Source organism: Gopherus evgoodei, chromosome 3 (genome assembly GCF_007399415.2).
Source record: "Gopherus evgoodei ecotype Sinaloan lineage chromosome 3, rGopEvg1_v1.p, whole genome shotgun sequence".
Classification (NCBI taxonomy): domain Eukaryota; kingdom Metazoa; phylum Chordata; order Testudines; family Testudinidae; genus Gopherus; species Gopherus evgoodei.
The window spans coordinates 183,860,186-183,878,435 of NC_044324.1; the positions used below are offsets into that span (position 1 = coordinate 183,860,186).

At 38.9% G+C, this 18,250-nt stretch overlaps 1 protein-coding gene across 4 annotated transcripts in view; it reads left to right on the forward strand.

Moving 5' to 3' along the window:
- The window catches only part of EML4 (EMAP like 4), a 263,780-nt gene that overhangs the window by 156,610 nt on the left and 88,920 nt on the right, over positions 1-18,250 (forward strand). For 3 of the 4 annotated variants that reach the window (XM_030557641.1, XM_030557640.1, XM_030557639.1), the window contains 3 exons: positions 6,137-6,266; positions 12,576-12,746; positions 14,990-15,118. In XM_030557641.1, coding sequence (XP_030413501.1) covers positions 6,137-6,266; positions 12,576-12,746; positions 14,990-15,118 — 430 coding nt within the window. The remainder of the gene's footprint in view (positions 1-6,136; positions 6,267-12,575; positions 12,747-14,989; positions 15,119-18,250) is intronic. The other variant, XM_030557642.1, reaches the window with a different exon arrangement.

Here is an 18,250-nt window from a genome sequence, read left to right on the forward strand (position 1 = left end):
TGCTTTATAATTAGGCATGGTAAATGCCAGTAAACATCAATTGCACCATAAACAGACAATCAGTGAAAAGTTTTATACGTCGATGATAATCAGACTTTACAAATAGGCAAAGTAAGAAAAATGCTGCTTGAGAACTTAGTTTGGATTTAAGAATATTTATTTTATATATTTTTACATCTGATGTTGACAATTTGTGTTTTAATGGTTATAAAGCTTTAATTTTTTTGAATCTCAGTGTCTGCTGTCATTAAATAATTATATTGACCCCTTCATTGTCTGACCCACACATCATTTCCCATAGCTGTGAACATTTAAATAGAAAATTTAAATTAAAAAAAAAATGAAAACCTATAATTTCCCAAAAAGGTGAACATTTAAATTGATAAAAATAAAAAAGCTTAAAAATAACCAATATTATCCATTGAAATTATATTTAAAAAAATTGAATCCTGCCATACGTAACTATAATGCAGTCTTTAATCTTATTTAGTGTGGCTTAAAACCAACAATGTTAGATGTCCAAATTGAGGCTGGTGATGATGCAGAGCAAATGGCAGAGATACGTTATTTGGGATGTTGATTGACCAGTCCATAGTCTGAAATCTGTTTCTGCAACCACAAATAGAATTGCGTCTTAGTTCCCATTTATGGAGAAGGGATATGCGGCTGCAGTTCAAAGTGGACCATATTTTCCATGGAAGTGAAAAGCCATTGGGTTCCTCGGCTGAGTCCTTGAGGAGCTATTTATTCAGGATGTTAGCATCCTTCCGCCTTGCTTGTCATTGATCTTCAGGCAGAAAACCTTGAGTCTTCGAGCTTTTGTGCTGCAACCCAAAAAGATTTTCTTTGTTTGAATCAGAATGTTGGTGTATTATTTAGATCTTCTGGTACTGGGAGACCCTTGTTCCCTCGAGGTTAATGGACCTTCTGAAGAATTTTCAGGTTATGACAAATTTGGGGTGGGTGGATATATGTCAGTAAGGGAAGCCATGGTTCTGGTGTTGATTCTACTGTGGCCATAATAATCCACATAACAATGTTGTGATCATGTAATTAGAGACTGTCTATTCACATACTATTGTTTCCACAGGATCCCTACCTCATTCAGAGCACAGAGCAGACCTGCTTTGGAGATGAATCAGGCAGGGTCTGTAGGACACCTGCTTGATTTGTTTCAGAAATTGGGAAGTCTGCAGTGAATGAGACAGTGAATTGCAGGAGAAGAAAGTAGGGTTTTATCGCTCAGGCAGTTTGATGCTGCCCTAGAGCACTGAATTCTATTCCTGCTTCTGCCACAGAGTTCCTGTGCAAGGCTAGGTGTAAACCAAACTTTGAACAGCTGGTCACTAACTGTGTGTTTCTCATTTTCTGGGTGCCCAACTTGAGACTCTGGAGTCTGTTGAGCGCTCACAGCTACAGCTGATGTCTTGGGAGATGTGATTTGAACATATAATGTGCTACGTATATAATGCTACATGCTCTGAAATACCAGATTGGGTACCCAAAATTAGTAGATACATTTGCTCTTAATCTTCCTGTGCTTCAGCTTCTCTTCTGTAAATGGGAATAATAATACCTCTTCATCTCTCTAGGATGCTGTGAAAATAAATTCAATAATAGTTGTGAAACACTCAGATATGATAGTGATTAGCACCATAGAAAAGCCCGTGAGGAAAGTTTTAATTCAGTCTTCAGAGCCATGTTTGAATAGTGTGCAGTAAGTCATAGGACGACAGGTTGAACAGCAAGATGGAAACAAAATATTGACTAGCTGCTCATTAACTAAGCACTGTACATCCTGTGCACTGAATGATCTAGGGATCCTGTGGAAAAAAATAGTATGTGTTCATGTAGTTAAAGACTGTATCATAATGCATATGCACAAGGGTACTGAATTAAGTTTTTACAGGCAACCTAAGTTCTGGCATTTTCTAACTTCCTAACTGATGAGTGTTTAACTTTGTGTTTTTAAAAACCTAGGAATTTACACACAAAAAACTATCTTAAAACATTATTAAGGTTACACACTGGAAAACAGAAATTCCGTCATGTGGCATCATATTGACACCTATGTAGTTCATCAGAAGGGTTGGAACCTTTAGATCTGCCTCACTGACATCTGCTGCTTGAGCTAATGGAGTAACTGATGGCAGTAGTAAGTTGTAACCCACTGCCTGTGAGCTAGCACTGGAAGGGGATAAGATGCTTTGCCAGAGGGTTACATAGATATTTGCTGACAGTAGAAGAATGGAGAGACTTGGGAATCTGGATTCCATTCCAGCCACTGGGGAACGTGTGCTCTAGTGAGCACAGAATGTTTTCCTCATTTCCTCCAAGCTTAACCCCTTCCACACTGTTCCAGTTCTGTCTTTTCTTGTTCCATCCTAGCCAGTCCCCAACTACAATCCACAGGCTTCTGTCAGGGTTCCCTCCTCACTGTGAACTCTAGGGTACAGATGCGGGGACCTGCATGAAAGATTCCCGACGCTTATCTCTACCAGCTTAGGTTAAAAACTTCCCCAAGGCACAAATTTGTCCTTGTCCTTGGAATGGTATTGCTGCCACCACCAAGTGAGTTAGACAAAGATTTAGTAAAAGGACCACTTGGAGATCCTGTTTCCCCAAATTATCCCCCAAGCCCTTTTACTTCGTTCCCTGGGGAGGCTTGAGAATAATATACCAACCAAATAGGTTAACAAGGTGGGCACAGACCAACTCTTGGGTTTTTAGGACACTAAAAATCAATCAAGTTCTTTAAAAGCAGAACTTTATTATTAAAAAAAAAAGTAAAAGAAGCACCTCTGTAAAATAAGGATGGAAGGTAATTTTATAGGGTAATCAGATTCAATACACAGAGGATTCCCCTCTAGGCAAAACTTTAAAGTTACCAAAAAAAAAAACAACCCAGGAATAAGCCTCCCTCTTAGCCTAGGGAAAATTCACAAGCTAGAACAAAAGATAATCTAACGCATTTCCTTCCTATTACTTACAATTTGTAATCTTAGATGCTTAGTTCAGGTATGGCTTTAGGAGATGTATTTTCCCTGCCCTGGTTCCTTGCTGACCCGGAGAGAACACACAAAGAGAACAAAACAAAAACCTTCCCCCACCGATTTGAAAGTATCTTCTCCCCTTATTGGTCCTTTTCATCAGGTACCAACCAGGTTATTTGAGCTTCTTAACCCTTTACAGGTAAAGGAAGGATTTTACGCTACCCTTAGCTTTATGTTTATAATCCCAGTCACCTTGCTTAGCCAGCACTAGTCTCCCACTATGGACTTCCTGCATCAGTTCTGGTCTGCTCCCCACCAGTTCCAACCTTTCACCACTCCTAGTGCAAGTCTGCTTGCCCTGCCATTCCCATTTTCTTCTCTACAGTCCCTCTGCTCCATGTCCCTGTCTTCCCAATCCAGCCCCCATTTCCCCCCTCCCAATTGCTCTTCCAATCTATCTCTTTTGCGCAACCTTGCCTCCAGCTTCCACATTCCCCATCTCCACAGGCTTCCAGTCTTTGGCCCTGGTTCCTCATTTATTCTCAGTGACCAAGTCCCTGCTCCAAAGCAGGGGGATGCTAGAACATCTCAAGCGAAGGTCGTCAGTGTTTTGTAGCATGGGTAAAACAACATATTTGTCTGTAGCTTCATTCTTGGAGATGGCTGAGCCATTTGGGGTTGCCTGGGGCCCCTGCAGGTGCTGTGGGAGGGCTGCCCAGCTGCTTGGGAGGTAGGCAGGTGGTGGCATGCGGACCAGGACCCCCCTGGTGCTGAGGGGGAGGAGTCATTGGGGCTGTCAGGCTCTCTACCTGGCTCCGCACCTCTCCCCCCAGCAGCAGTAGAGTTTGGGTGTGGGAAGGGGGTCGGGGAATGCGGCACAGGACAGGGTGAGGCAGGCTCTGGTCAGGCACTTACCAAAATATTTTCCAAAATAATTCAGCCTGAGCTAGACACCCAGCATGGGAAATTTCAGCCCAAACAATTAAAGTTTGGCAAAGTTATAAGTAAGGTGCGAGTTTGTCACAGGGGATCACAGAAGTAATGGATTCCCTGACTTTCTGTGACTTCTGCAGTGGCTGGTGTACCTGGCTCAGGGGCAGCTCAGGCAGCCCCTGCGCCAGGTGCACTGGCCACTGCTGGGGCAGTCTCAGCCCATTCTCTCCCCCTCCCACCAGTTTGGGTGTGGGAGGGGGCAAGGAATTGGGGCACCGGCCACAGTGAGGTGGGCTCTGGACAGTGCTTACCTAGGGGCTCCCCGGAAGCAGCGACATCCCCATTGCTCAGCTGCTAGGTGGAGGCATGGCTAAGCAGCTCTGCACACTGCCTCCTCCCAGAACACTGGCTTCGCAGCTCCCATTGGCTGGGAACGACAGCCAATGGGAGCTGCGGGAGTGGTGCCTGCAGGCGGAGGCAGCGCGCAGAGCTTCCTGGCCACGCCTCCGCCTAGCAGCTGAGCGAGGGAGATGTTGCTGTTTTCGGGGAGTCCCCCCAGGTAAGCGCCACCCAGAGCCTGCCTCACCCCATCCTGTGTCCCAACCCCTTCCCCCCTTGCACACCCAAACTCCCTACCTGGCTAAATGCATCCCTCCCAAGCAGCTGGGCCACCTTCCCTCAAACACCCGTGGGGCCCCTGGGCAGCTGCCCCCTCCAATTTTTAGTCAGTGGTATTTTTAGTAAAAGTCATGGACAGGTCACGGGTTGTGAACTTTTATTTACTGTCCGTGACTTTTACTAAAAATACCTGTGACTAAAACGTAGCCTTAGTTGTAAGCAACTGAAAACAGGGTCTTATGATAGGAAGTGTCGGGCTACTTTAATGGACAATGCTACCTGCCCTGCCCATTATAAGGACCTCATGGCAGTGTACATTGGTGTGTATTTTGTGCCATTCTGTTTATAATGACCAGGGACTTCACACGTTGTGGTTGCTACAAGTCACTTGTAATACAGCCCGGTGTGTGTGTTCATGGCACAATAAATTAATAACACAGTGATCTTTTGGCCAAAATCCTCTTCCCAGGCCACTGCCTGAGTAATTCTGTTATATACTTGGTAGAAGTCAAGTCTCTTCAAGAAAGTTATAGCTAAAATAGCTTTCTTAGCCCTGGAACCCCACCCTGGGACGAGAAGATTTGTATAGCAATAAATAGTGTGGTCTGCACCAACATAGTGCTCCTTACCGTTACATGTGTTCAAAAGGTGTAGGAAGCCCCAACAGAGGTGTGTTGTGCACCAACCCCTTACACAGGATTTTCCACTCTAAATGTACATTTATTTGCATATAGGGTCTTAAATATTTACCTAATGGGTTTGAATACATCATAATTCAATAATGGCGTGCTGTCTTTCTGGTTCCTTCATACTTATTATCACAACGCACTTTATGAAGGGATGATAATGATGAGATAGCCTACCAGATGAGCTTCTGGGAAATGTGATGATTTAAGATGACTCAGCTTTTTGAACCACAGAGTGCTCCCTACACAAGGAATTTGTATTCCTGTTGCAATCACGACTAAAATAATCCTGTGGCAAGTGAAGTTTAGGATGATACTGTGCCAGAGCATTGGATTAGAATTTACCATTTGACTGTAACATCCCATTTGAGTTACTCCACTTTACAATTTGAAATGTCACTTTTATGTTTCCATTTTTGAATTCTACAAAAGAATGTACAAACATCCTTAGTTTTGGCTGTTAAAGTGCTGTTTCATTAGCCTGATGTGTATGTGAACATATTTTTGGTTAATAGTATCATGTCAGATAAATTTTATTCCTAGCTTAAACAAATTGTTCAACTATCAAAACACAGTATTTCTTTGCAAAAACTTCATGTTTATTGGTTTAGTGTGAATAGTTGACAATAACTCTTTATCTGTCTATCCATCCACCTACCCACCCATATGAGGGTGTTCATACCATACACACCGCATATGAATTGTTCTTGTTTCTATGGTCTTCTCTTAAAGTTTTAAATTATTTCAGAGAGCAATTTTTGGATTAATATACAAATCCTTTGTCTTGAATGCCAGCAACAATGCTGTATGAAAGCCAACCCCATCAGTTATGGTTCTTAATTTGAATGTCACATGGATGATGCTTTGAAAGCTACTATAAAATCTCTTTCCTTAAATTCCTTGTAGGTCAACCAGGCCTCCGAGAAGCTATCTCTATGTCCTGTATAACCAATGGAAGTGCAGGAAGTAGAAAAACAAGCCATAGTTCCTCTGTATCAGTTGCTAGAAAAGAGACCCTCTCATCTGCTGCTAAAAGGTACTTGCTTCTTAAAAAGTTAAATTATACAAAACCACAATAAGGAAGCCCCTTTTTGGGTTAATTTTTGAAGTTTTCTGAAATATACCAATTGAAGAATAGGATTTAGACTCATAGCATACCATTAGAATTCATTACAGCTGGATATATTGAAAGGGGATCACAAATGGAGATCACTTTGGTTTACAGTGTACAGCACATGAAATTAAATGTTTACTAAAAGAGAAAAAAACATATTTCTAATAGAGATTTTTGTTCCAAAATTGAACAAACAGACATTCATGCTTGGACAGACATTCATACTTTTTAGCATGCACCTGAATTTTTTTTATTCTTGAAAGGAAATAAACAACAAATCTGATAACATGGTCTTGAAATAAAATAGCAGATGATACCAAAGTAAAAATTATGAAGCAAGTTAGGTGAATTTAGGACAGTGTGTTAATCGGTTCTTTATAACTTTGTATTGCACATTTCAAACTTAAGAGAGTTCTTATTTCAGGATTTTAAAAAACAAATTTGTAAAAACATAGCTTGAATTTGTATTTTACTTAGTATCTAATATATATTTGATTTTTTCATGCAGTGGTTTCAGGAACAAGCAAAGTGTTCTCTTATTTATTGTTTTCTTTGGGGACTTTTAACCACTCATTTTTCAGCATCTCAGAGGAATGTTTTGTTTCTGCTCCTGTTTGTTGGAGAGAATGAAAGAAAAAGCTGCCACAGATACAGCTATGGAACACAGCATACGTAAATGTTTTACCATCTGTTAAATTATATGTGAAAAGTTCTCGGTCTCTGTGGAGTACTGTGCTGGCTTCGGTGGATGAGTTATGGTTAAGTATGGATTTAAATACTGTGCTACACAATTAGAAGGGATGCAGTATATTTGAGGAATTAACAATATTGTATATAAACCTAGGCCATTTACCTTCTCTTCTGCCTTTAATTAGTAAAACAGTTAAACAGGAAAGGTGAAGCAGAAAATGTTTAAGGCTCTTTTGAGTACAGAAAGCAGAATTAATTTACTCTTTCCTGTTCTCAGTTATGTAGTGTCTTAGTTTTTAAATGTGTGACTTCCCCTATCCTGCAATGATATGCTGAGCGATGTACATCTCTACCTATTGGAAAACCTGGAACTGTAGAAGAGAGGTAGTCCCTTTGGAAGGTATATATGAGCTAGCACTTCCCCATTAATCTTGTCCTGGAAGTATGGAGCCCGTGTGGCTGCCGTCTCTTTCATACTTCCTTCCCAGCTTTTCCCTCCCACATCCTGCTCAAAGCAAAAAAAGGAGACAAAGGAAGAGACTAGCTATGTCAACATAGCTTTTAGTGGAGCCAGACCTAAGGGAAGAAGATGGATGGATGGGTGGCCAGAAAGAAGAAGGGAAAAGAGAGTTTGAGACGAATCTGAGAGAATATCAGACTCAAGATCTTATGGGGGAAAGAATCATTCCTGCATCTCCTCCCTCCATGTCACCAGGAGCTCTGTGAAATCACCTAGGAGAACCTTGAACATACCACTTCACCAAGACTACAGATAATCTGGATGAAGGTTCAATGGGCTCTGTGACACAGCTTGTCCAGATGAGAGAGAGGTCACCAGGTTGCTGTAGGATCATACATTTGTTATTGGTTGGGGAGAAAACCCATCTATAGTCTTCCGGGATATATGTGGGTATGATCCTAGAATCATACTGGGAAGGCTTCCATGTATCCAGACAGAATGTCTGTCTTCTCTGCAGTGTTATTTCCAGGAATGCTATTAGTTTCATCCTGTCTTCGCATCACAAATTTCTTAGACTACTTGGCTGCCCGTATAGACCAGGCTTCCTGGAGTATAACTTAATTAGTAGTTCTTTTGATGGTATAAAGGAATCTCCATTTTCTGGATGATTCACTCCTTGTTTCATCACTGGTACAGAAATATTCTTCTGAGTCTAAGGTTTACTCACCCCAACAGCTCAGGTTTGTATAATTGCAACACACACTTTTGGAGTTAGAGAATGCTATTCAGGCCCCTTTGCCTTCAGTGCAAATTTGCCCCTTAAAGTGCTCATGCAGCATCAACTTGTTAAACTGAGGGCAGTGAAACCAAATCTTATATTTGCAAACTGTTACTTAGTGGCCTTCTGGTTCTGTTATGGTTCAACATCTGTACAGCAGCGTCTTACATCATCCCACAGGTGAGATGCTAAAAATTGAGCCATAATTTCAGAAGCACTAACTGGGATTTTTTAAAGGCACCAAGGGATTTGGGAACCTGGTTCATCTGAAAACCTGAGCCTGGATAGTCTCAGTGTCATATATAATTCTGGCTTCTGTTAGGGCAGTCTATTTACAGGGCAAAGATTGGCTCAGCTGAATGGGATTGATCCCAGGGGAATGGCACCTGAATCTGGAGATTTTCCATTCTGTATGTCAGTATCTGGGTCATCTCTTAGGACTAGCATGCCACCAGGAATTCTGCAAAATCACCCAGATTGTTCTGTTTCTCTGTCCCTTTGCTATAGGGAGAGAGTATTTTTGATGAATGGAAGAGGAGAGCTAGGTTACGCTTTCCTGTTCCTTTTCCCAATTCCTTAAATTCTCTGCAAAATCTGACAAGTCAGAGCAAAGTTGATTTTATTTAACCCCTCTTAGCCATCTGTGCCTTGATTTTCAGGTCACAGGAACGTTTCTGAAGGACTATAGATATCCTTCGTTAAGGACCATTTCCTTTTCAACATTTTGAGAAGATTCAGCCTTCTAGTCTGACTGAAGGCCACGAATTACTCATGGAAAGAGCTGGTAGATTGTCAATAGCAGGTTGGAGGTCACCAGCATCTAAAATGTGTTCACATTTTGTTGTTTGATAAGGAGTGCTCTTCAGATGACTAGATGGCTGGCTGTTCACTCATCAGCCATTGTGGTTTATTTTGGACAGTTTATAAAAGAGTCTGTGGATTAATGTGGCTCAGTTTCATCTGGACTTCAGTTAAGTTTAATCTTAAAATGTCAGACATCAGGTAAAATCATATCCTCACTCCAGTCTCTGGTTTGTTGTAGTTTGGGAGAAGAATAAGAGACAATTCACAAGTTGAAATTACTTTCCAGTAATTAACTTTGTCACAGTTCTCTCTTCCGTCCTGCTTTCACTCTCTTCCCTATGTACTTCATAACACAACTGTATGTATTTTGTTGGTTTCTTGACTAGAGAGCTAGGGGAAATGCTTGTTTGTGTGTGTCTTCCTGAGTGTGTGTGTGTGTGTGTGTGTGTCTCTCTCTCTCTCACACACACACTCTCTCTCTCTCTCTCTCTCTCTCTCTCTCTCTCTCTCTCTCTCTCTCTCTCTCTTTCTTTTTAACTCCTTGCTTCATAGTAGATGGAGTCACTCAGTCCAGCCTGTGCTTCATTGTAGGAAAAGGGAAGAAGAGGTTATGACAAGCATCATTATTAATAAGTAAATTGACTGTACAGGATTGTGAGCACAACATACAGCTTTCATAATTGTAATAACAGCCTGTTATTTTCTTTAGTGATAAGACATTGCTAGGGCTTGTTTATCTTGTCAGAGACTTTGCAAAAAGGTGGAAGTTGTTCAAAGTGTTCTTGTTTCCAGTAATGCAAGCTTAAACCTAGTGCAAACAAAAAATGGCTTTCAGAGTTCCAGTTGAACAGGGACTTGAGACCACAAGTTTATCTACCAACCCACCAAAAGTCATCATGTTCTTATCTCTGGAGCCAATCACAAGCGTATCTTCACTGAAGGTGAAAAAATACTGTTGTGTGTTCCATAACTGCCTTCAAAACAAGCATATTTCTATTTTAATTTCTCTTCTAGTGACTTCCTTTAAAACAAAATATGCCTTGACAAGTTAAATTGAAGGAAACTCTCTCTCTCTCAAAAAAAAAAAAAAAAGTTGGGTCTGTGCCAGTTCTAGCTGCTTTATGATGTATGACATATCCCCAAATGATTCTTTATAAATATGTATTTTTTATATCAAAACCATCAGGAATATCCTGTCTTTTTTATTCCCTGCTTTTTACTGCAGTTTTCCCCGAAAGGATTCAGAGAAGTGGGTTGGAAATTTTGAGCCCTTAATTAGTGGCTGTTGAATCTTGAACAAAGACAGCTTTTTCTCACACTTGCACTTAGTGATTTTGAGTTAAATAGCAACTAACAAAAACAAATGAAAACCAGTGGTTTAGATAGTCTGAATTAAAATCGTCTCTACTTTCACTTAGAATCAGATTCTGTTTCCGTGGTTTGTACTGGTTTTCCATTCCATCTGGATTCTGTTTCCAGAGTGTCTTTTGGGGGGAAAGATAGATGAGTCCAGAATTTCTAATTTAGTAAAGGAAGCAGGAAAAAACCACCCTCCTTTTCTTTTTTTCTTTTTCATTTGGAGATAGGGGAAAAAACAACATTTCTTCTCTTCTTTGTGCCTATTTTGCTTCTCTAGGATGTATAATCTTTATATTTTTAATTTGTAGATTATTTTTAACTTGAGAGAGGAATACCAGACACAATTAGAAGTGGGAAATGGTAAACTTTCTTCTTGCTGCTTATTTTGTTTTATGGTATGTGAAAAATGTAGTCACACTTCAAATTAAAAGTCCACCTTCAGTATAATTAAAGAAAGAAAACATCTATATGCTGCAGAATACTACTTCCTTGAGAAGCTTGTCTTGCCATTGTGTGTTTGCTTCAGCATGTCACAGGTACTGTGCAGCAGTGTACTTGAAATAAGTCACATGGCAAGAGTAAATTCTCAGTTAAGTGGGTATTGCATAACTGGTCTGTTAACGCTGATCCTCTCTGTATTCTTTGTACTTTTAAAGAATGTTTTATGGCAAAAATGTATTGTTGGCTGTTTCAGGACTGTATTCTTTTGCTATGGAGGGAAACCTGCAGGAGTGAAAGATCCCTCCTACTTTAAACTCTGAGTTTAGGTGAATTCTACTCTCAAAAAAGGGAGATTTGAGACACCGTTGAGGAGTTAGAAAACATGGCCTACAAAGTCTATGGATTCCAGTATGGTGGTCTAGTCCCCTCTTCAATTCAGTTCATCCTCTCTCTTCGCACCAGAAGCACTTGCCCATAAGGGGACACACTCACACATTTGAGGAGAGGACAGGGGATGCAAGAGTTGATGTTCATTTCCTGTGAAGGGGGAATCATACTGCCTGGAGAAGCTGCTCCCCCATTCTACCCCAGCTTATTTCCCCAAGTGCAAGAAAGTGCTGACCACTTGAAGGACTTCCCCAGGCTTGGAACAAGAGTGAGCATTCTACAAAGGCTCTGCTTGCCCTTTCACATGGATCTGGGGCACTTGTCCTTGGTGTTGCATTGCTCCCTTTCATACATCACAGCACAATGGATCATGGGGACCTGAACTAGTGAGGGTCATCTACATTAGAGAGTCACATTTTCAAATAGTAACTGTTAATTTTGTTTGTACACAAATGTGGTAACTAGTCATCAGTTTGTCACATAAACATGTATGCATGAACACATGCAGAAAACTAGCCATGTTGAGGCTGGGTCCAAATATCAGTGACAGCAATAGGAGTCTTGCTGTTGACTTCAGTGGACTTTGGACCAGGGCCTTCATGAATAAGAACATTTTAAAATTGCCATTTAAAATTATTTAAAGGGATTTAAAATGTTAAAACAATAAAGATTATGCTCCATTACATTGTTAAAAGTGAAGGAATTGTAAACTCATAGTTTGTTTACCACAGGTGCTGAAAAAGTGACCGTTCGACCATTTAATATCTGTTATGGCCAAATATGACCAAAAAAGGTGTACCCAGTAGTTGATTTGGTACATGGCACATTTAGTTAATCCGCTTCTGGAGAGACCCCTGACCAGTAAATGCATTTTATTGCTGACAATGGAAGGCTAGAAGGCACAAAGCATACACAACAATCTGCAGAGAGAGATACAGCAGAAACTAGGATAGATACAGGGCATATTTTAAATTGAAAGGAGCTGTGTTTAGTTTTAAATGGGAAGGGGTAAGTGATGAACCTAAAACAGCGATAAACCTTTGCTACTTTTCCAAGTAATATAATAATATTTCTTAGAACTCGACAGGAAGCTCTCTTCAACTGTTTGATCTTTGCTTTTAGCAAAGTACTTTACTAATAATTTAACTAACAAAACCCAACAACATCAGTAGATAACCCCACGTTTTCTTATGGTGATTATTCTTTAATGAATTTTGAATTTCTTCTTCTTCTCTGATAAAATGTATGCATTTTTTCACCTTCAATTTATTTGCTTATTCTCTATTGTTCCATCTTATACTTTATTTTACAGCGGTACAGAAAAAAAGGAAAAACCTCAAGGACAGAGAGAAATAAAAGAGGAAACTCATTCTAATGATCAAAATCCACAAATTCGAGCATCACCTTCTCCCCAGCCCTCCTTACAGACTCTCCAAACACACAGGCAAACTCAAGAAAGCAAGAGCTCTGCTCCAGCTAAAAGGTTTTCACAGTACCAAAGTACAGAGCTAGAAAATGGTTGTAATGATGCTAAGAGTTCACATTTAACAGCAAATTTTGACAAATCAAGATCCAGTTTCACAACTGAGTGCAAAAATCAGTATTTATATGCTGCAAAGTTGAACATAAGATGCATTACAACATTTACCATAAAATAAAGATTAAAAATGCAAATATTTCTTCCATAAATTTAAAAATGAGAAAAATAGAATTATATCTCATGTACTTTGCAGTGTCTTAATCTCTCTTTATCATATTAGGATGTCTTAATTACAATCTTATTAAAATAAATATATATATATATATATTAAAAAAATGCCAAGATGTAATATATCTGAAACTATGCTTTTAAAGGCATTATGTTAAATGTGACCAACTAAAACTGTGAACCACGTCTTATACTATTTACCACATGTCAGAATAGCACTTGTCATAAACTAGTATCATTACAACCCTTGACTCGGGTGCCTTTCTTCCCAAACTGCTGTTTAATAAGACTGCAGTTTGGATCTTTTGCTTTTTTCTCATATCCCTGCTTGGTTACAGAATGGTCCATTTCATCTGACATCTAGGATTCTGATTCTACAGACATGTTTGGGATCATATTTCTACACCAATGTTAAACAACTGTTTGACCGGGGAAGGGGGAACGGGAGGGATTTGTTTAGAGCCTGATCCTGCAGCCTTCACATACAGAATTCTTGCTGATTTCAGTGAGAGTTAGGTGCAGAGAACATCTGCAGGATGGTACTCTTTGATTTTTAAAATTGAATAGTTTTCAAATAAACCCATTTTTAAATTTGTAAATGTTCACGTTCACTACTAGTTTGTTATGATCCATCGTCACCTTTATTATTTTGAAACCTTGGGAAGGTATGGAATTCTTTCTCGGACCACTTGGCATTTTAGAAGACTAAAACAAACTCAATAACAAATGAATTGTACTCTCAAATTTGCACTGGTTTACAAAACTATGTTGGCTTGTGTTGCCTGAATTCACAATTCTAATAGAAAATAAAAACAACCCTTTCACTTGACTGATGCATGTTTAACACTCATAAAGGCTGTGCCTCCATGTCTTTCACAAACTCTTCTACAATCTAAAGTTGAACTTTGGTTTGTTATTCCCCTGCCTGGCATCTTACTGTAAAGAGACTTCTTGTTCCTGGGTTTAGCATACTAATTTATTGCGTGGGGGGAGATGGCTTTTTAGTCTCTCTTAATATTTTAATATGTCATGATAACTTGTTTGTCACAGTCTTTTTTCAGCTTCTTGAGATACTGTGGAAATAAGCTTGCCTTTCTAGAGTTGCAGTTCGAATGTTATTCTTGCAAAAAGCATTTTTGACTGGATGAGTTGCAAGGTTGTTGGCAGGGCATCTGCAGAATCATAATTCAGGTTATTTAATAACTGTTATAGCCAGACCACATTTAAACAAATTTCCTATGATAAAGATATTATACATGAAATTAACTTCAGTGAAACCAGTGACTACAAAACAGTTTTAAACTGCCATTAGCATAAATTTGGCTCCAGCAGGATTGCTGATGTAGTCTATCAGATATTCATGGGTCTAATTTTCCATGATATTGGGCCAAATTCTGCTTGCCTTATTCCTCTCCAGGAAGTTTCACAGAAGTGAATGGAATGTTATGCATGAACAAAGGAATCAGGATTTTGGACCATTGTTTTGAAGCTATTTGTTTCCAAACAGTCAGTGGCTTACAGGGTTTGGAACTTGCCACCGCAGAATACTTTTTATGGAATTGTGCCCTATCTATGTGCTGACAAAACAGCTCAGCATTCAAAATGTTTTATTGTGTTCAATAGCCATAGAACAGAGTTAATAATTTGTGTTGAAAATAGAAATGTTTTCAAAAATTATTTATTTGTTTTTTGAGCTAAACTTTTTTATTAAATTCATTCCACTTCTCATTTTAATTTACTAACAATGTCACAGAAAGGTAAAAAGTCATACGTCATTAGAACCACTTTAAAAATCACAATGAATAGGTCAAACAAATGAATTTTGCAATTGCCTTCCTCAGTTGCTTTAACTCATCTGGTTAGAACTTTTTGACTAATCTTTATTTCTATTTTCTGGATCAACTTGAAGGAAGTCCTAGCACTGCTTTTGTCTCCTGCTGCTTGATCTGTCAGTTGCATACCAGCGCCAGCAATCGTTATCTCATTAATTTTTAATTTTAAAAGTAATTTTTTTTTAGCATAAAGCGAACTTCGACTGCTGAAAAATCACATAGCATGTGGGACAACTCAGAGGACAGTCGTAATAAACTGTTGAGGGCAGCTTCAACATCCAAACTGATATCAAAAGTGGCAAAAAATGCAGAGAAGTAAGTATTGCAGTTTGTAGCAAAATGGTATCTGCAAATTTTAAGAATAAAAACCCTCTGAAATTAAATTGTTTTAATTTTATTACAAATTTATAAACTGTCAGTTTGCATTGTTAATATTTTGTATATGTTGTCTGCATAATCTGACTATTCACCTCTCTAATGCAAGAGATCTCCAGAGAATCTTAAAATCCCTGCAAAACGTAGATGTATTATTTTAAAGCATGAATATGCTTCCACTACTACATGTTTGGATTTGACAAATTATGCATGCATGTTAAGGCCCACGGTCATTTATGTACAGATTTCTCCACTTGGAAACGATTGCCTAGGAAGAAGTACCGCAGATGATCTGGGGGTTATGGTGGATTACAAACTAAATATGAGTCAATGGTGTAACACTGTTGCAAAAACCGCGAACATCATTCTGGGATGTATTAGCAGGGATGTTAATAAGCAAGACAGTCCAGAGGAGAGCAACATAAATGATTGAAGGTCTAGAAAACATGACTTGTAAGGGAAGATTGAAAAGCAGAATTTGTTTCACCTGGAGAAGAGAAGACCGAGAGGGGACATAACAGTCCTCAAGTACGTAAAATGTTGTTCCAAAGAGGAGAGTGATAAATCGTTCTCCTTAGCCACTGAGGATAGGACAAGAAGTAATGGGCTTAAACTGCAGCAGTGGAGATTTAGATTAGACATTAGGAAAATCTTTCTACTGTAAGGGTAGTTAAACACTGGAATAAATTACCTAGAGAGATTGTCTAATCTGTTCTTTAAAACCTCCAATGACAGAGATTCCACAAACACCTGTCAGGGATGGTCTAGCTAATATTTAGAACTGCCTTAGCACAAGGGACTAAACTAGATGACTTGTCAAGCTCCCTTCCAATCCTACAGTTCTATGATGCTGTAAGTTTTCTCTACTTCTCTTTTTTTCATTTAAAAATAAATTTTGAAATGTTAAGGTTTCAGACAAAGCTTTTATTTCATTGTAAATTCAATTGTGCCTTTTCTGGATTTATGTTTAGCTGCAGTTTTACACTTACAAGTAACTGTAAAATGGCATTGTGAGGTTCCATGTTTTCATATTTCAGATATGTTCAGTTTACAAGTAAAGATTTTTTTCTCATGGCCCATTCTGCAAACTCAACCTGAAAAGTGAAACAGGTCTTTTTTCCTCCTTGAGCAATATCACCGGGTATAAAAGGCCAAATTATAGTCTCGATACATCTGTGCTATTCTCTTAATTTTTGATGAGTTTGCAGAAGTTTGATTTTAGGCCCTGATCCTGCAAACACTTATGCACATGCTTATTTTTACTACTGCAAGTAGTCCCATCAAACTCAAGCAGTAGTAAGGTTAAGCATATATATATATATGTCTGCAGAATCAGGGCCTCAAAATTTAGTAGGTTTTTTTTAAACGGTATTGATCATACATAATAAGGCATAAAGGCTAGGTCTACGCTGGGGGGGGCAGGGTAGTCGACCTAAGATACGCAACTTCAGCTACGCAAATAGCTTAGATGAAGTCGGTAGATCTTAGCTCAATTTACCTGGACGTAAGGATGACAGTGAGTCGACTGCTGCCGGTCCCCTGTCAACTCTGCTTCCGCCTCTCGCACGTGGTGGAGTTCCGGAGTCAACAGCAGAGCGATTGGGGATCAATTTTATTGCGTCTGCAGTAGACGTGATAAATCGATCCCCAATAGATCGATCACTACCTGCTGATCCGGCAGGTAGTGTAGACATACCCAAAGCTTAACTGTGTTGGCTCTGCAGTGCTAACAAAGAACAAGGAGTAACATTTATTTCTGTGGTATAAACAAATACAACTCTGAATACACACAGGGAGCAGATGTATTCAGTAAAGAGGTGTCTTTTTACATAGTAACTTCACTGTAGAGCTAATTAACTGTAAAGATGGCTTAAATAGAATTGCTTTGAATGAAGCTGCAAAATGATGTGTGGAAATAAAGGTAAGAATACTGATGAAATACAGGGAGGTTATCATTAAAATAAGTTCTGAATTTGTAAATGAAATTAAAAAATCAAATTCAAATCTGCTGGCATTAATGAATGTATTAATAATGTAAAATAGGTTGTTTTCATGCAGATTTTCAGGACCAGTATAAAACTTAAAATTGAAAGGGACACACAATAATATGCTAATCTTACCTGACAGCAATACATACATTTAGTAATAGCTTTATACCTAGACTGGAGAATTCTGTAGAACACTGAAGTATTGTGCACTAAGGATTATGGTTTACACATTCTGCACACAATTTTCTTTCCTTTTCTAAATATTTTTTATTGTTGAAATCTGAAATTCCTCTGGCAATACAGGCTGTTGCTGGATACTGGTTAAAGCTATTTAAAGACTGAAAAACTCTCTAGCTAAATCCTCTGGCTTTATTTCAGCTTATCAAGTTCCTTTTTTCAGTTATTGCTATCCTGTTAAAACAACTTAACCATAGTAGACATTACATTTAAAAACAGTTGCTCTTTACAGGCATGTTGAATTTGTGCAGTAGTTCAGACATGTACTCAGTATAGATATTTTGTCATTTTTTATGATATGTTGCTTATCCTTTGAAATGCTGCAATTATTCCACTTCTACAGTCTTTCCCTAGAATAAGAAAAAAATATACTTTTCAGTGATTGTGGATTAAATGGGGGCCAGAAGAATTAGGAATAATAATAATTGTTGGAGAAAAACAATCATCTGAGTGCATCATCAGGTCATTGTTTAGCCTGAAATACTTAATGTAAGCGAAGCTTCAAAAGTTTTGAAAACATTTTGCCATCATCTCACCTGAAGACTGTGTACTATGTTCTTTATGAAAGTATCATATCTTTCACTTGTCTCTGCACTGAAATTCATTGTAAAAGCACTCTAGACTGGGGAGTGGATGGGAGGAGAAGTGGAAAGAAAGACATGTAAATACCAACTTTTTACAAATATGCCCTTGGAAATGCATGCCCAACTCCTGTTGAATCAGTTGGCTTGTGTGCATGTATCGGAGGGCAGTGTTTTGCTTATTGCATTTAAGGTTATTAGGGGAAGTTGCAAAGGCCCAAATGCATCAGAAGAATCCCATTTTTGGTGTGAGGAAACAGGGACCC